General features: G+C 39.1%; 1 protein-coding gene across 2 annotated transcripts in view; it reads right to left on the bottom strand.

The window, feature by feature from the left end:
* Window positions 1-4,198: 4,198 nt before the first annotated feature.
* The window catches only part of tmem200b (transmembrane protein 200B), a 33,539-nt gene continuing 17,417 nt past the window's right edge, over window positions 4,199-20,320 (bottom strand). For both annotated transcript variants that reach the window (XM_067611711.1, XM_067611710.1), the window contains exon 2: window positions 4,199-17,500. In XM_067611711.1, coding sequence (XP_067467812.1) covers window positions 16,224-17,450 — 1,227 coding nt within the window. In that variant the 5' untranslated portion in view covers window positions 17,451-17,500 and the 3' untranslated portion in view covers window positions 4,199-16,223. The remainder of the gene's footprint in view (window positions 17,501-20,320) is intronic.

The raw sequence follows: 20,320 nt of genomic DNA on the forward strand, positions 1-20,320 counted from the left end.
AGAATTGACTTATTACGAAATGAATGTATATTATTTAACTGTTTACAATATATGATACAAGGTGACATGAAACATTCAGATCTAGGGACTCTGAAGTGTGAATTTTTGCGTCAACAGTTATTCGTCGTCTCAAGTCGAAGTCAAACCACACCTTAAAATTCCCTGAAACCAAAAAATTCAATATTCATCAGTAATTCAGCGTGAAAATGTTTAAAACACAACCAATACTCCGCCTGTTTTGTCCAAACTTAGAAAACAGCCTCAGAACTCAAGGAAAATTTTTAAGACATCTTTTTTATTTGTTGCTCAACCAAATATATACATACTTAATCTTTTATTTAAACAAGTTGAAGCTGTTTCTGTTTTTATTTGTAACATTAAGTCTCATGTTTCCATGTACAGTGTTTTATTTTTAAGTGGCCCACTCACTGATCATCACAGGCTCCAAAAATCCATTCTTGACCAGAATGTCCAAGTCAGCTTCCACTTTGGTCTAACTTTCATGAACACAGGCTTGCTACCAGGTTTGACATGCAGCTTCACTGTGATGTCTTTCATGCTGCCTTATTCTTCACAGAAAACCTCTTTGTGTTTCTCCAGTATCTCCTGCAGATGAGTGGAACCGTGTTACAGCTTCCTCGCCAGTCAAGCCATATTTCCTTTAGCTATACATGCCCCATTATAGCAGGATAATTTCCCTTGGTAACGTAAACCAGAAGCCTTGCAGTTCAGCCATTGCACTGAACAGTGAATTTCCTTCTGGATTTTGTGTGACACTAGTGATGCCTTCAATCCAGTGTCTATCTGCATTTTCACCGAATGTCCCCTCCAACTTGGGTTTGGCCCAATAGCCTTCTGAGCTCTCATCCACACTCATAATCTGCACAATATTTACTACAGCAGGCAATTCTCTCTTCTCTCATTACCATGCTTAACTCATTACCATCCTTAACTGTGTTTTCACAATTATGACAGTCCATATCTTTATACCAGCATGCATATGCAAGGTGTCCAGATTTACCACAGCAAAAACATGGGCATTGTGCATTTGGTTTTGCACTGCTGAGTTTGTGCACTCTCCCTGTAGCATTTAGTTGCTGTGCTTCTTTGATGCCATTTCTATTGTTACACTAGTATTAATGGTTTTTTCAAGAGTCAAGTCGCTTTCCGTGAGTAATTTCTTCTGTGCTGCTTTATATCTTAATCCACACACAAGTCTCTCAAAGTGTCATTTAAAGCATCCTTAAATTCATACTTTTCAGCTAATCTGCATAATGCTGCAACAAACATGGTGACAGACTCACCCTCCTCCTGGTTGTGTCTGTGAATTCTGAATCTTTCTGTGATCACCAGGGGCTTGAGTGAAAAATGGTTTGTCAGTGTGTCCACAATGTTTTGTACGCTTTACTGCCTGGTTAAAAGCCTTTGGGCCTATTACACTCAGAAAAGTGGGCGCTATCTTCTCAGCGTCTATTCCATTAGTCGCAACAAAATAGCCAAAGGCGTTTGGTATAAGAACTCCATTGCTCTATGCTCTCATTGAAGGGGCCAACTGAGCCAATAACTTCAGCCATTTTGAAGCTCCTGGTTATATGGCACTGCTTTTCCCTTGCAGAAGGCTCCCTTCTGGACTCTATCTTATGAAGTCCACAGTACTACTCACGGCGTTTTAATTGACAGTTGTCCACTGTTCCACTCCTCCCCTCTTCACCGGCTGTGCTACGACATCCACCTTGAGCACACATGGCGTATGCTCCATAAACCGGCACCATCTATCACCTGGGTCAGCGCGAGATATCAGCAGGGAAAACAGAGAAAAAGTTCACTCTTCCATCAAAGGTTAGGGTTAGGGTTAGGGTCATGTGTCAGACATGCATCAGTTCAGATGTCCTCGTCGCTACTTTTTGTTATATCTTACAATTTCCTGTTACCTGTATAACAATTACAACCTGGACTCTGACTGAACGTTTCATTTTGCAAGCACGTTATAGTGGCATGGCTAACAACAGAACTTAACATAGGCTAGGTTACCCATAATCCCCTTTGTGCTCCTCAACAGGGGAGTCATGCTAGCCCAAAATACACAACAGACAGAAGGAAAAACCAACCCACAGCATCATGTTATCTTACACTAGTTGGTTACTTATCTCTACTTCCTTATGTTAAAGTTATGTTATGTTCTTATGTTCAAATGCAGGGCCATGCAGAGACCTTTAGAAGGGCAGGTGCTCAAAGTTAAAAAAAAAAAGGCACACGGAACAAGATACAAAAATATCATACACCAACATAACTTATAGCATAACTTGTTGAATTATAGCAACCCATATTCAAACAGCATGTAACATGGAATCTCTACAACATACTATATCATTGTCCACCACCTGATGAAATCAGAGGGGGGGACAATTTTATATGCCAACAGAACAATTTTCTTTCAAAAACAAAAATCCCTGAGGCTGCTTCTTTAAAGACATTTAGCATACACATATTTTTTTCTAAATAAAGAAGTGCTCATTTTGGCCCTGGAGTGGTTCAGATGTGTCATTTTACCAACAAAGTTAAACAAAGTCAACTTCAAATTTATAGTATTGTTCTATTGTGACAACAGATTTATGTTCTCATCAAAAACATGCAATACATAAAATACATTCTTATGTATTTTCTTAGTATATAGAAATATATAAATGACCACAAAGCTCATAATCTGATACAGGTACAGATCAGTGCTGAATACTAGAAAGATTGAACACTAAAAACATTCACAGATCTAGGTTGTGTAGATAGGTTCACATCAAAATGCATTAATGCATGTATCAAATATGACTTACATACTCTTATCTTTATGCATGACATACAAATAATAGCCTACAAAGATGATCTCTTTGCTGCATTCTTGTTGAGGAGATAATTTCACACAACCAGAGAGACATAAGAAATTAACTACCAAAGAGACAGAGGGAGAGAAAGTGTATCTGGCTCACCTTCTCTGATGTTTTCTTCTTTCTGTCATGGAGATGAAGTATCCATGACATGACGTCTCACTGCATTTGTGGCTGTTGTTCATCTTGTTTGTTTGTTAACAGAACTTTGTTGTTGTCCCTCACATAGAAATCAGTCAACAGGCTGTTAGAGACAACTGAGAAAGTCAGTGAAGGTCTCATTGTTTACGTTACATTACTACCCATTTACTCATTGGCAATGAAAAATGACTAATATAGTCTAATAATAATAAATAAATTCTATAATATATAAAATTCTATAATAATAAATTCTACATATAGAACCTTTAAAAGTAGTTCGCAATTTGTAGGTCAGAATTTCTTTTAATATATGCTACTGTATGAATCTAAATATCACTTTACTGCATATAGAGTTTTAAAGATGAAATCTGGAAATTATCATTAGACCAACACAATGTCAATATTGTATTCTGGTTGTTGATTGGATTGGTTAGGGAGGACGTCCTCTCTCGGAGCATCATTTTACATGTTTTGGCCAAGAACAGATTAGCATGAAAAAAACACATTTTATTGATATAAGAAATGCCACCCTAAAAATAAAATACTAATTACTAAATGTAGAAGTTCTCAAAACTACGGTTACAGATACAAACATAAATGTACAGTTTACAAAAGTACGGTTACAGATACAAACTTAAATGTACATGTTTGCAAAACATTGGTCACAGACACAAAACCCTGTTTTCAACACATTTTTGAACCAACAAAGCAAAAAGAAAAGGCATAACTTAAATTTTGATTCACATTACCTCTACTGGAAAGTTGGAGTCTGTCTCCCGGTGTTTCACGAAGTCAGACAGCCAGCTCAAGAGGGAAACAATGGGGGAAACAGAAACATTCCCACCTGCTGCACTGCTTCGTCCCTTCAGCCTCTTCTTTGCCTTCACAAATCAGTCCCTTAGATATTTCCTCTTCTGCCGACATATACTTTCTTCTTTTCCCAAACTCTGGGCAATTTTCCTCCACGAGTTATTGCACATTTGGGTGTCTTCATATTGTTTTAAAGACAAACTGTAAAGATGATAGACCTCCTTACACAGCCTCTCTTCAAATTCAGCCTCCATGTTTGCTTTCCAGAGCATGCGCAGATGGTTCCCTTGTAGCGTAGAGTCGCACGGATGTGTCTCTGCGGACACAACAAATTGTAGGTACACAAACGTCCGTACAGAGCCTATGCATACACCCTAGCAGACCCTCGCAGATTTGCAGATGCGCAAAGTATAATTTCAGTTTAAGGAGGATGGGGAAAGAGCTGGGCCTTTAGTCTTTTCTTAAAGATTGAGAGGGACTCTGCGGTTTGAACAGAGTTTGGTAACTCGTTCCACCACTGGGAAACTACAGAACAGAAGAGTCTGGCTAGTGATTAGGGCCTTGTTGTGGTAGTGGTATGTAGTAGAGCATAGGAGGGAGTGTAGACCTGAATGAGGGAGTTCAGGTGGGTGGGAGCTGTTTTAGCTGCTGTTTTAGTTGATTTCATGTTTGTATTATTAACCCATAACATAATAACAGAGTGAGCACTGTGCTGGCTGGATTTTAGAGTATGTGCTGTATTACAGCGTGGTGTGGTAAAAAGACAGCTGACATCTTAGTATTCACCCATAATGAAACACATGACAAGAGCTTTCAGAACAGACAGTGGATCACCAGGAGAAGAGGAAATATTTGATCTGTTTGAAAACTCTTTTATCAGTGACAGAAGAAATTAATGTTGCAGACACTGTTTCATTTGTAACATAAGACATACAGAAACAATATTTCAAAGCAGGAGAATAAGTCTGGCATTATTCTATATTTCTCCTATTGTCAACAATGTCCCATGAAAAGACCAAATCCAAGAATGTGTCAACCCATCTCTTAACACTTGCTGTCTGTTCTTCTCAAATCCAAAGCCCATTGCTCCCTACTGAACATCTAAATCTTTAAAAAACAACTCACAAATACAGACGTGGCTGAAATTATTGGTACCCTTGCATTTTATTAAAATAATGCACCATTCACCCTGAACAGAGTTGAAATTAAAAGATATTTTATTATCAATGCATGTTTATGTTTGGTATGCACTGGAACAAAACAAAAATATTGTGAAAATAATTGAACTCATGCTCTAAAATAGCCTGAGCAAAATAATCGGTACCCTTTAGAAATTGTAATAAATAATTGATTTGTAGTGATACTTTAAGCAGACTATTGTGTTTTAATTAGTATCACAGGTGTTTTCAATCTTCTAATCACTGATGCAGCCAGTTTAAAAGGAGAAAATTACTCACTCTGCTGTTTTGTGCCACTATGTGCATTACTTTGAAAATGGAAAACAGAAGGAAAACTAGAGGGTGGTTTGAAGACATTAGAAAAAAGGTAATAGCCAAGCATGGTCAATGTAAATGTTACAAGACCAAGCTCCAAAGAGCTTGATGTTCCTGTGACCACTGTTGCCAATATTATTAAGAAGTTAAAGGCCAGTGGAACGGCAGCCAACATTTCTGGACATGGTTGCAAGAGGAAAATTAGCCCAAGATGAATTAGCCCAGAAGGATTGCTCAAATGGTTGAGAGAGAACCAAGGAAAACGTCAATACAGATTCAAGTTGATCTTCAAGTTCAAGGTACAATAGTTTCAAGTTGCACCATCCGTCACTCTCTGAATGAAAATGGGCTCCATGGCAGAAGACCCAGGAAGACCCCACTTCTAAGAGAGAGATACAAAAAAGCCAGACTACCCTTTGCCAAAATTAATATTGACAGGCCACAGTCCTTCTGGGAGAATGTGCTTTGGACAGATGAAACAAAATTAGAGCTTTTTGATAAATCACACCTGCCCTATGTTTAAAGAAAAAAAATGAAGCCTTCAAAGAAAAGGACACCATGCCTACTGTGAAACATGGAGGAGGCTCAGTGATGTTTTGGGGTTGCTTTGCTGCCTCAGGCACTGGGTGCCTTGAATCTGTGCAGATCACAATGAAATCAGAGGACTATCAAGGCATTTTGGAGCAAAACATACAGCCCAGTGTCAGAAAGCTGTGTCTTAGTTGCAGGTCACGGGTCTTCCAGCAGGATAATGACCCCAAACATACATCAAAAGGCACCCAAGAGTAGATGAGATGAAAACGTTGGACCATTCTGAAGTGGCCTGCTATGAGTCCTGATCTGAATCCCATTGAGGAGTTATTGACTCCAAAGGTTGTGCTACAAAATATTAAGTTAATGGTGTCAATATTTTTGGCCATGCCGTTTTCATTTGTTTTATTAAATAATATGTTAAGTTGTAAATCAAAAGCAAAGTTTCAGTTATATTCAATGCGAAAGTATTGTATTTCTTGCAGCAGGATGGTGTGTGTGTGTTCATGGTGATGAAGGAACATGTCACCCAGTGCAACAGTGTGACTCATTGATGTATTTTAATCGTTTTTGGACAACAAAGGAGGTCCATCACATAGAGGAATAAGATACTGTATATCAGGCTTTGATACACACACTATACTTGTTAGTAGATCAATTCACTGTTGGTTTGGCTCTGCACATGAGAATTGTTGACAATAAGAAAAATATGGAATATTGCTAGTTTCTCCTTAAAGTGTTCTGGAAGAATAACACAGAATTCTATTCACAAAATGAAAATAAATAGTGGTGCAAGCCAAGTTTCTAAGGAGTTTGTATGCAATGCATGAAGCCCTCTCCCCTCTAATTTGTAGAGAGACTCTAATGATACACGCTAACTCATAGTGTGTGTCATTCCCATCTTGGGAATTAAAGAGAAATCAACCCTTAAGCAGTCCAGAGAAACTTCAATAGAACATGCACATCTGAAAGGTTTCACTACAGGTGCATTCTGTGTCCAATGTTGCAAAATCTGGAATGTGTATGAAATGAACCCAAATTGAGCAAATCTATGTACTAAATGCCATGTTGCTGTAGGTTGTTTTCCACACTGCAAGTGGTGCGGTCCTTATATCTAACAGCTCTGGTCTGAGGTCCATATGCAGTCTTGAGGTTCGGAGGCACTGCATAAGAAAGTGGGAAAAATTACTTAGGGCATCCAAGGTTACAAAGTAAAACTCTTGTTAATTTTCTGTATAGACAATGTTAGATGAGTGACAAGTGTTCAAGGACATGAAACTGTGTCTGAATTAACAGTACAAAGGAATATCAACTGTGTTGTGATCAAAAGTCAAAGAAGTGAATAGAAACTAAACTTTTTTGAAGACTGATAATACAATATCCAGTTTTGATCAATTCACAGGTCAGTTTTGGATAAATTCAGCAGCTATGCCATGTTTTTAATCCACAAAAAGTTTTGAAATTGCAACAACTCTGATTTATGCCTCTGACTGGCTTATTTTCCATAGCAACAGTAGCTGAGACTCATGGGTATTGTAGTATTTACAGCTATCCATAATGCCAAATCGAGGGAAAAATATTTGGGATTCACTGAGAGGGCACTTATTTTATTCATTAAAGTACACTGGTTTGTAGAAGCCAGTGTATCAGGTGTTTTTTTATATATGTTTTTGGACATTTTCACCTTTAGACAGCTTGTAGAGAAGAGGCAGACAAGAAGCCAAGGGAGAGAGAGGGGCACAAGTTGCAACAAAGGTCCACCACCAGAGTCAAAACGAGGACATCGATGTTATGCAGCATGCACTGTAACCATTCAGCTACCAGGGCGCTCCATCTGCTGTATTACATTGGAGATACTTGAAAATGTTTCAAGAGGAACTTTACCTGTAACATTATATGATTCAGTATATGGATGACAAAAAGCTCCCTCATTCCTTTTCATCGTTTTTCCTCTCTATCTCTATTATGCCAAAAATGTTCAAGAAAAATATTACTGAAAACAAATTAAATGTATATAAAACTGTAATAGTGCATTATCTATGTAATAAGTAAATTATTATTCAGTGGAAACAGAAAATCGCTGTTTTTGTGGTGTATTTAATTCATGTATTATAATTCTGGAAGCACTTTGGACATCATGTACAGTATATTCAAATATTCCATTAATAAATATCAGCTTAATACAACAGTAACTCCTGAACATCACTTAAGGTGATATTTACAGTACCAAAGAGAGGAATTAAAGAGTTCTCTCATGCAGGCCAATGAGATTATGCCTGTGAGAGTGACTGCAGTAAAAAACTATTACAACCAGCTTTAAGCAACATTTATCCTGCCCTCATTGCTTCTCATACACTAATTGCATAGTTCAGTTGAGTGACATACCATCCTTTCACCCTCAAGCAATGAATTTAATGTCCCTTGGAGCTCACATTATGAATGTTGCATATGAAGCCAGTGAAGACATGCTGAAAGCTGAGCACCAGAGTGCATTTGGTCAGGACTAGTTACTTTTATCCATAATATATTCATGCTGAGCTGCAGTCATCCCTCATTTGACACTAACAGCAAGGTACACGATATACTGGAGCATTTAAAGGACTATGCTGTTGGTTTATACAATTTTAAAACCTTTCATGACAAATCATGTTCAATGCAAAGTACTTATTTGGAGATTTGCAGGTATACTGTAAATCTGTATTTAGTATTTATCTACTCCTAAATGGTTTTACCAAATATATTATGTTCTCTCTTGAAACAGAGACTGGGGTCAGAGAAGGACGGTGATTTTAGTTGAATTTTGCTAAATTAAACTTGTCCTTACCTTTTTAATATTTAACTAAGACCACCATCTTTCCCTTAAATTAACCAAGTGCCTACAGAGCCATAAACGCTTGAATCATGTTTTAGTTGTCACAGGCTACACTGTATATATAGAAAATCAAATGAAATATGTGGTCAGAGATTATTTTGCAAATACCGTATATTCAGTACACACATTTGGCAAACTTTGCAGACACGTTTTGTAAAAATGTATCCTCATTATGTTGATAAAAAACATAATCCAGACTGCACTGATTTTCCTTAGTAGCAGTGTTAGTAGAATTTAATCTTCATTTTTAAGAGACAGGGTTGATCAAAAGACACTGAGACATTTAGGTTAAAACAGGATTAAAATGTGGTTGAAAAGAGAGATTTTTTTTTCAGTGTTTTTCAGACATTTTAAAACCCCATGGGCAACAAATGTACCCCTCCCCCATTTTCAACAGTTTCAGTGTGATTTAGTCTCTAAAATCTCTCTAAACAGTGTCCTCTGACTGTCCAGCTGTCAAAATCCAGATGAGAGAAGGGAGGAACTGTCAGCAATAAACTGTATGAGCGAACGAGTGCTTTTTTGCCCAGGTTTTTGCCTGAAAGGCTGCACTAACTGAGTGAATGGTGGAGCTTGCTGGAGCTGAAAAACTACTGCATGTTTTTCAGAGAAAAATACATTTCATTTAACTTAATTTACAAGAGACAATTTGTGATCATAATATCCTCCTAAAAAGAGACTAGAACATCAATCGAAGATAAGGCAGTAAAGGACAGTGCTCTTTTTAGCAAAAATCCATATACAACCAGAACCCTGTTTCCCAGTGATTGGTCTTAGAAGTTAAGAGCATTTCTACAAATGCTATTAAATGTTTCCCAAAACAGTACTTTACAGCAAGTGCACACTCTTAAGAGCCTCAAGTTTATTATGTCAAATATCACTTAACAACGAACACCAGTTTTCATGATAAAAGTAGCCTATACAGTAGACTTATCAATGAATAAGGCCCTAAACATGGTCCACACAAGTATGCAAACACTTCAAGCTACATAAGATTGATTTCACGTGTCATTGTATGTGTCTTAGCATCAGGCCTGGACTGGCAATCAGGAGCACTGGGACATTTCCCAGGACATTACCGCCTGGCCTGCTAAATAGCCCGGTAGGCCCACTGCAGGCCGCAGATTTTTTATTTTTTTTTTTTGACCCTGTGACAGCCAGGCGGTAGAGGTAGAGAGAGAGACAGACAGAGAGAATAGTTGGCAGTTACATGTTTCGTTTGGCAGTCAGTGCATTTGGAGCGGCTAAATGACTTAGCAGCAAGATGGAAGGTGGAAAAAAGAGGAAGGGTGGAGCGGAGAGGGAAAGAGAGAAAAAAGAAAGGTAAATGAACATGCTAGCTAGCTAACGATTGCTACCTAGCTAACGCAGCTAATGTTACTGATGCGTCATCATCATCCCCTGTCGATGTTAAAGCATCCAAGAAACTGGACAATCAATAATAAAAGTGGTAGTTCCCTTTCTGATTTCCTCAAAAACATTGAAAGCATAATTGGCATATCTAGTCTAGTTAATGTGGTCAATATTATTTGAAAATTCATCCATTATGGTGAAAATTTCTGTCAGTGAGTTCATACTTTGAGCTCATAATTTAAAATGATTGAGACAACACAACATCTTCTGTCACTATTCAGGCTACTGTAATTTGTTGAAACTTAAAGATCTATGTTATTTAATGTTTGTGTTGGTTAAAGGGCTATTTTAACCTTTGATGGGTAACTGTTAATGTATATCAGTAAACTGAGTAGGGTATTGTTCTCTTGCTCTATTCTTTGAATAGATGGAGGAGAGAGAGTTGTTAATTGTATTATATTGGTACATTAAAAGATACGGTGTGCTGTGCTGTTGCTTTTTTCTTTTTGACGGTGGAGAGAGTAGCACTGGTGTCACAGTAGTACAGAAGCCCACTACTTCATGTCACATGTTAGAAAAATCAAATGTATACAGTTTAGGGTCATTTTATGGAAAAAATAGTTTACAACAGGTGTACTCAAACTTCTGATGGGTGTATATCAGTAAACTGAATAGGGCATTGTGCTCTTGCTCTGTTCTTTGAATAGGTGGAGAGAGTGTTAACTGTATTATAATGGTACGTTAAAAATATGGCGTGCTCTTGCTTTTTTTCTTTTTGAAGGTGGAGAGAGCAGCATTGGTGCCACAGTAGTAGTAGTGGTTTTCTTTGAGGTTCATAGCAGTTGTTGGCTCATTAGTTTGTGATTCACATGCATTAAAATTCACCAGAATGCAGGAAATCAAGTCTTTGTAACTAAAATTTTCCTAGTGGGGGACCCCCTGCTTAAAAAAAATATTATTATAAAAAATATTTCCTGGCCTGAATGATTTTCCCAGTCCGGCCCTGCTTAGCATGAAGATACTTCTGGGAAACAGGGCCCAGGTCTTTTAAGTAGGGTTTGTGCATTTAAGGATACATTCACATTATAATACAATACTCAAGTGGAAATGGTTCTTGGTCGCTCTGACAGTTTCTACACACCATACTGACCCTGAAGCTATTCCCTGTAACCCAACTGCACTGTAAAAGATGGAAGACAAATTGACAACCCTCGTTCTATTGCATTTAATATGCAGCTAAACTGAAGCTTCAGCAGTCTCAGTTATCTACATCGAGTAGGTATCTTCTGAAGTTTAAGTCTGTTTAGCATGAAATTTCATTTTTTTATTTCCCTGGAATGTTGTTCCTTGCCAAGCTGCACCAGAGGGATACATTGTCATTGCTGGTCTTTAGTACTCACGCAGTCTGTGTTTTAATGCCACGATATGAACTGCTGTGTACAGACTGTGCTTGATGACAGCTCCCTCACACCAGCTAAGGTGGGACAACTTACTCCTTTATGATTCTTTTGGTTCATGTAGTTGGATGACCTCACATAATTCCCACAATGCTCCACCCAACTTCAGCCTGAGCTGAGGTCTAATCAGATAGAGTGATTGGAAACACCTGTGAGCATGGCCTTTACTAATAGGACAATTTACAGTCAATAGCATTTTTAATTCTTTTGGTAGACCACTATTATCTTATCCATCCATCATAATGTGCTATTTGCTACATTCATTTAAATAATGCAGCAAATAGCATGGACATAGTTTGAATTTTTTTTCATTTTTTATGTATTTATATGTATCTATTTATTCATGTGGTTGAATAAGCCCCAACTTCATTTAGATCAAATTAACCAAGTGCCTACAGAGCCATAAATGCTTGAATCATGTTTTAGTTGTCACAGGTGGATACACTGTATATATAGAAAATCAAATGAAATACGTTGTCAGATTATTTTGCAAATACTGTATGTTCAGTACAAACATTTGGCAAACTTTGCAGACATGTTTCATAAAAATGTATCCTCATTATGTTGATTAAAAAAACATAATCCAGACTGCACTGAGTTGCTATAGTTTCTTTTTTTTAAAATTTGTTATGTATTTATATGTATCCATTTATTCATGTGGTTGAATAAGCCCCAACGTCATTTAGATCATGTGTGCTTTTACTGTTGTCATTACATTAAATTCTTGTTGTTCTTGCAACTGTACGTTCAGATTGGTTAATAGTTGGGAAGTCTGTATTATATCACCACAATATGATAACTTTGACAAGTTGATTTCCATACTGTGGTGACATAAATAAAAGCAAATGGCTACTAGGACGTTGGAAAACACATTAGAAACTATAAAACACCCACATGTGTTTTTGAGAAGTGTCAGCAGTCATGTACACATGATTTGTAGGAAATGAGCTAAAACATGACAAACGCTGATGCAATGCTTAACTGCTGATGAATGGGGTGAAAATACAACCCTCAGGCGTCATGGTAATAATTACCCCACTCTTACCTCATTTTGCAGATGCCACTGTACTAATCCCTGTCTAATCCCTGCCAAATACTAATGCACTGGGTTTATTAGCTAATGGACAGCAACGGTTTCGTGCCAGTGCATATGATCCTGGCTGCATCTTGAATAAATAGAGCCATTCATTACTGAAACCTCTCTTTCCTAGCTTTTCTATATTTTGGTTGGCAGTGTGGTGAAAGTGACGGATCAGCTGAGAAGATGGAACAAGTGCTGATGTCCAGCACAGAAGCTGTAAATAATTAACCCTGATTTTTTCACATGTGCACCTCTGTGCCCTTTTACAGCCATGTAATCTTCTACCTTCCTGTGCTTTTGCCGCAGAGGGCAGGAGGTCCTGCCTGCTAGCTTTATGAGCTGTTAGAAACCCAGGAGCTAGCTTGTAAACGACCTATTAAATGAAAAGAGATCGCAAGGGACTGCATACCTGCCCGGAAGGAACCATAAAATCTAATAAGAAGGGAAAAATTTGGAGCATGCAGGAGGCTCTGCTGAGGATAATTGCAGCCAGGGAATTCGCTCTTGCCACTCCATCCCATTCCTGCTCAGGACTGCTTCAAAATATAAAGCTCACACCGTGAGCAGGAGAGGAAAAAAATTCTATTTCTCACATTTTCATTCACCAGGCAATAAACTGAACACAGCCTCACTGGTCCAGATCCCGGCTGGACGTGTTCAGCATGAAGAATATGGATGAAATGCTAAGTCTCCTTCGGCATGAGGAATGGGGTCGTCAGTGGTGAGCGAGGAGAGTTGATTATATGTTGCATATATATACAACCAGGTGCCATTACCTTGACAGTTTGAATAAATGAGACGGCCGCAAACGAGATGCTTTTGCTTTGCCTTATATTTGCAACACAGGCATGGCAATGTTGTTTAATGCAATGGTCGACACAGGGCAAGACACAGCCAGTGATTGTTCTGTCAGACCACTCATATTGCTTGGTATACATTTAGAACACAAAGTGTCACACATAGCATACACAACAGGCAGCACAGACAGAAAGAAAACCAGAGTAAGACTGTTGGTTCAAACATGGAGGGTTGCCTCTGCACATCTGCAAGTGGAGTAAAGGGAGGAGGAGGAGGAGGGAGGGGAGCGGGGGGGGGGCACAGGTCTCTGATTCATATTCTCTTCCCTCTATGACACACACCCAGCTGTATGCAGTAACACTGATCACCTCACTAAATCTAACTGGGACTGCGGTCGCGCCTCGTCTGCACAATCCATTCTGTCCATTTGATCAAAGAGGCAGTGAGGGAAGCGGTAGGGGGGAGGGGGAGGAGAGGGAATGTGTGTGTGTGTGTGGGCGGGAGGACCCTCCTCATAAATACTGGGTGCACTCTGAAAGGAGATGATCAACAGGAGACCAGAGGGAGGAGGAGGTCTGCCTGCTTTCAAAACAAGCTAATACTGCCTCAACTGGGAGAGGGACAACAAACAGAGAGGGTTGAAGGATGATTCCATTTCATTACAAATTGGGTTTTATTTGCATGGTTTTGGCCGTCCTTCCTATTAGTAACAACAACATTGTAATCACGGAGTTTATTGCTGCAGTCTGGGAACATGGTGACATCACAAAATGGGACGGTGTTGTAACTGACTGAGAAAACACTCATTCCTCTGATTCACCTCTGATTTGGAATAACGTCTCTGATGATATACACAACATCTTACAGCAGACCCTCCATCAGACACACTCAAAACAATGTCTGATTACAGGGAACATTTCCTAACATGTCCATTTCCTTTGAACCCTTTGAAACCTCGGCTTCTTTTGCTCCATTTTCGGTCACTGTTACAGAGATTAATGTCTTAGCCAGGCTGCCATATATTGTTATTCAGAGTAAGTGGGCAACTCAGAAATGCCATCAATTTGCATGCAAGTTGTGCTGTACTACTATACTGTGTTTTAGAGCTTTAGAGTTTTAGTGTTTTTTATGAAAAAAATAGTTTTGTGCAATTTAATAATGTTTGTGTCCACATGTTTTTAACTTACATCATATCTTTATATGAACGGACAGATGAGAATATCAGTGGTCCAGGATAAATGAACCATGTTAACAAGACATTCTGAGCTTTAGTAATGTCAAAAGAAATACAGTGCAGACTGAAAAAGATAACATTATGGATTTAGTCACTCCTATTGTTATTCTTTGTCTTTTATTGCAGATAATCTAGTGCTAAATTTTGGAACTACCACTGGAGTCAGTGTGAGTTAGCCTATATTGGTTACATTCTGGAAGATTGTCAGCATGACAAGTCCTGCTGACCTGACCTGAGTGTGCTGTCACTTATGGCCACTGAGTCAGACAATATCCAGGCGTTTGGCTTCAATGACTTCTCTTTAAAGAGGGCCAGCCACTGGTCTATAGAACATTTGTCTCTTTGCCATACAGTGCTGTGTTTTGCTGTTTGGTCGCAGCTCTGCAATACCTTTGATTCTTATTTGTATATTATTTCACAGTTAGCAGTGGGGTGATGGTTTATCTACATTATCCATGTGTGGTGTTTGTTTTATCCTTATAAATAATGTATGATGTTGTAAATAGAGTAAACCATTACTAAAATATGGTTAATGTAATATACCAAAATAATCAATATAGGTTAATACATCGTGTGTGTTTGGTTTCTTGGCCCTGTGTTGTGTGCTCTAGTCCTGCATGCTGGGAGAGGGTGTGCTCATAAGGGTCCTTGTCAAACATAAAGCCAAAAGCCCATGGTCCATGCAAACTGTCCATGAGAAAACAAAGGTGAACCGCGAAAATATTACCCAAAATGTCATCATGTTCCCAGATGTCAGTAATTAACTTGAGTGTATTCAGTATTATCATGGCTGATACTGTAGAACTGATGGCCAGAGCTCTGAAAATAAGACCCAAGCTGAAATAAACTAGAATTACCTTTTAACTAGAATTACTTCCTCTACACATAAAACCAACATAGACATTACTCTGCATAAGTATTAAGATGTAACATACTGTATATCACTACCATGCATTGCATTTGGAGTATGGGACTTCAGCTGAGGAAAAAGTCCTATTTTATATACTATTTGCATTTGTCAAGAGCTGTTAGCACTTTATGGGCTCAGGAGTCCAGGTAGTTTGATTCAAAATTGATTGCACAGTGAAAACAATTCCCCGTCCTCCTGCATCCTTCTATCTCTCCTCCACTGAGTTGTACACACTGTGTCCTGGAAACAGGCAAACCCTTTTTAACATTGAGATACGAGTTGATTTCTCGCATTGCTGCCAACCCAAACTGTGGAAGTAAATAGCCTGTCAAATTGCTTCGCTCATCTGTGACAGTGTAGGGTCTGTGTATTGTTCCTCTTTTTCAATTATATAAAACATCTGCCAAATCCACCCGAGCAAAGAGTATAACCTCTGTGTATCAATATTCCACTGAAGATTGAGAACAAGCTCACGTTTTGGAAGATCCTTGCTGTGAAATACTGTAGCTCCAAATGGTCTGGGGATTGGTTTCTGGAAGACAAACTGAATTTAAAACCAAAAATATAGTGCAGTTTTAAAATCCAGGGTAAAGATCATTACTCCTTGGCTGTCAGTGTGTCTGTATCCAGGAGTATTCTCGGGACTGTGAAGCTGAAGCAGCCGTCACTGGAAAGGCCCCGAGCCAAAACTCTTATCCCACTGAGAACACTGCTGCTCTAACTGGTCCAGCAGTTTGTCCACTGAGTCCTCTTTGTTCTCCAGTTTCAGGTACCGTCTCCCGCTGCCCAGGTCTAGCCGAGGCCAGCTTCGATGAGTCTGCTCCTCCACTGCATCCACAACCTGCCCAGGAATGTTCACACAGACCTGTGAACTGGGCTCTCTCCTTGTGACTGCTGACTGATTTGTTCGACCTTCCTGTCCAGGAGTGTGGAGGCCTTTCTCCAGACGTACTGCAGTTTGGGCTATGTAAGGGTTAGTCCTGTAGCTCATGCTGTGGCAGCGCCTTGGCTGAGCAGCTGGGATATCCACCTCATCCACCCCCAGGGTGGACATGGAGCTGGCAGACACCAGGCAGTTGTTGAGATTGATGAGCAGGGCAGGCTGGGGGTTGAAGTTGGCACTGCCCCCATGCTCAGCACCAGACTGTCCGTTAAAGTCTGTCTGGCTGGAGTTACATGAGTTGGTGTGGATGGAAGGCGGAGGCTCTGACTCCTGGTGGTGCAGGGCTTCTGTCTGGAGGACAGCTTGCTGGTAGATGCCCTCCATGCTGTCCTCCTGGTCACTGGGCTGTCTGGTCTGGAGCAGGGGCTCAGAGCTGGCCAGCTGCTGCAAGCAGAGGATGTTGAGGTGGGCAGCTGGTAAACTGCTCACCCACTGGTAGTGTTTGGCCATGGAGTTGGCTGCTGCTATTTCTTTAAGGTCCGCTGAGGGCACAGCGGCGGACACAGAGCAGATAACACTGCGCATCTGAGCCAGCAGCATCTGAGTCTCTCTGTCCCTGTTCTCATACAGGACTGTGTTGGCACAGATGAGGATGAAGAGTCCCACCCCCATGATGACGGGACCCAGCAGCTTCATCCGCTCGCTGTGGATTAGGCTGGCTGTGGACAGGAGGCCTTTAGCACCAAGACTCCAGCCTGAAGATTGCGACTCCCCTCCAGTGGCTCCCAGAATGGACGACCTTGAAATCCGGTAGGGCCAATATCCTGCCACAGCTAGAGCAGTGCCAACAACCACCACAACGACCCCTAGCACCAGGAAGGCTCCAGGCATGGAGCGGATACGAAGCTTGCCTTGAACAACCCCGTCCTTCTTCTTTCTGCCTCGTAAGGTGAAGCGAGACTTCCGCCGGCGGGAGGGTGAAGATGGTGTAACGCCTCGGGTTTTCATGGCACCGATCAGTCCAGAGCTTTTGCTCCTGGTCACACCCTGTCAGAGGACTGTGGGAGTGGAGGAATCTCAGAGTTAATACAAAAATAATGATTTAAGTTTACATCCACTCATTCAAATACATATGAATCAGTTGGCTTACTGGTATAAGGATGATCACAGCAATTATTTCATTTTTTTATCAATAATAATCTATTTCCAATCAAATGAGTCAATTGCAAGCCAGTGTTCAATACATTTGAAGTAATAGTAGAGAAACGCTCCATTTATTGGCTTTTTTTCTGAGTGAGATGTTCAGATGGATATCAATCTCATGTCTGTGTGTTCAGTATCGAGCTGCAGCTCCTCAAGTTATTACCTGTTTTGTGACAAAATCATCTCAATTTAGAAGCTTTCTTTCAACCATCATTTACCATGAGATGCAGTCCACAGACAGACCTGTTATCCTACTGTAATATACTATATGTGAAGTACGTATGTCATACACCATACTGCCTTTGTTTCATTTATGTATTCATTTTAATTTAAGTGTGGCAAGAACTTCTTATGTAAGAAGCCTTATGTCCACTTGTGTGAAACTTAGGGTAGACTGGTATCCCAGCATGCATTTCACAACAAACAGTGGTGATGGGAGAGGACAAACAGCCTAACCCACAACTGTTATATTATTTGAACAGTCTCTGACCTCTGGTGATTAACTGGTGCCACAGGTGTCTCTGTAGCATTACACATATAGTAATATATACAGTATTCGCTTTTGGGAGACAAACTTTGCTCTCAGAGTTGAAATCTATTTGTTGCTGTCAGATTGGTGTGTCTGAAGGTAAAGTTCAGGTTCATGCTTCATAATGAGCAGTGAACAATGATATCCAATAATGCTATTATTATGAAAATGAATGATGAAATAACATTTCTTAATGAGCTGTAATAATGAATCTTATTTATTTCACAAAGTGGTGTATTATTTACACAATGTAATATGAGTATTTCATTTTTATTTATTTAGTATTTCCATATGGAAAAATTTTCCAATTGATAAATGGACTGCACACTTAAAATTTAAATCTTCATTTCTCACCTAAAAATTCTCAAAATTACATTTGGTTGCACACAGTTGTGGACAGTAACTAAGTACATTTACTCAAGTACTGTACTTAAGTACAATTTTGAGGTACTTGTACTTTACTTGAATATTTCCATTTGATGCTACTTTATATTTCCACTCCACTACATTTCAGTCTGGAAATATTGTACTTTCTACTCCACTACATTTATTTGACAGCATTAATAACTTTACAGATGAAGATTTTGATTGTTTTGAAGTTACCTTTCAAGATCAGACATAACTTCTGTTAAAAGGGTAGGCATTATAGGCTGCTGCTTCAGCATTTTTTTCAGACTGCAGAAAAAAAAATTAAGTTGGTTTATTGTGCTGTTTTGAGCTGCTCTATTTAATTATCTGTCTCTTTTTACATGTTTATGTATATATAAAAAACAAATTTGTATGTGCAGAGTATAATCTCTGTGTATCAATAAATTCTAAAGGTTTGACACAATGGATAATATAACAAGCTTTTAAAATACAACACATTGTTAAAGATGAAACCAGTGGTTTCCAACCTTTTTGGCTTTTGACATCTTACAAAAAGCAGTGTGTAGTCGGGGTCACATTTCACATGTCTATGAGTTGTTAACAGCTCCACCAAATAGTGATTTTTCCCTCTAAACTTCTCACATGCTTTCATTTCAATAAATGTTCAAATGATCCAATATTTCAGCAAAAATGAAAGATTAGAGAAAAGTCCAAAAAAAGAAAATTTGAACTTTGTTTTTTCTTCTTTCCTCTCCCATTAATCATCTCACGACCCCTCAGATTTATCTGGTAACCCTTTGGAGGGGCCCGACCCCTAGGTTGGGAACCACTGGACTAAACTAGCTAACTGTATATAACGTAGTTCAAACAGTAATATGCTGCTTACACACTGATGCTTCAGTATTAATACTGTCAATCAATTGAATAATACAATAATATATTTTAATTGTAATATTTATTATATATCAGTCACAAGGGACAATTTTGTGGAAAACAGGTACTTTCAGTAAATTTAGCTGATAATACTTCTGTACTTTTACTTAAATAGGATTTTAAAGGCAGGACTTTTACTTTTAATGAGTATTTTTATATACAGTAGTGGTATTAGTACTTTGTAAAGGATATGAATACTTCCTCCACCACTGGTTGCACAGTAACAGTTGTAAAAGATGATAAAAGTCATACAACACCACTGTTTGTTGCAAAATAAATGTTGGGATATTTGTCTACCCCAAGGTCACATGCACAAGTCAGCTCCAGAGCATCCAAGATGAAATAGGGCAAAGCAAGAACTGATGACGTTTCACAAGAAAAGATGGGAACACAGATTTGAGAAAGGCCTTTTGTGATAGAGATGACAGCGACTTGGAAATGGCTTTGCTAAATCCACAGCATCCTGACACAGAAGCATACTGGCTTTAGTGTAGATACAACCAAATACTTTCCTTCTGAAATGCATTTCATCTGTCATCATGATGGAGACATTACACATGAGTGGACGCCTGGAATCCAGCCTTATTTAGCGCACTTAAAACTTACTTTACTCAGTGGTTGTTTACCATGCACATATAATGTTAATCACTGCTGAAAATAATTAGAGTAAAACTCCTCGAACTGTTCCAAACCTTCAATGTCTGTGGGGAGCTTGTAAATTCAGCAAGGTAGAAAACAAAAGCTGAGAAATACTGTGCTGTTCTTCTTGAGTTCCCACATGGTCATAAACAAAGTGGAGTGAAATGGAAAAACTGCTTCAAAGGCTCTCACTGCAATTACTGTA

The sequence above is a fragment of the Thunnus thynnus genome, chromosome 15, assembly GCF_963924715.1.
Source record: "Thunnus thynnus chromosome 15, fThuThy2.1, whole genome shotgun sequence".
Taxonomy (NCBI): Eukaryota; Metazoa; Chordata; class Actinopteri; order Scombriformes; family Scombridae; genus Thunnus; species Thunnus thynnus.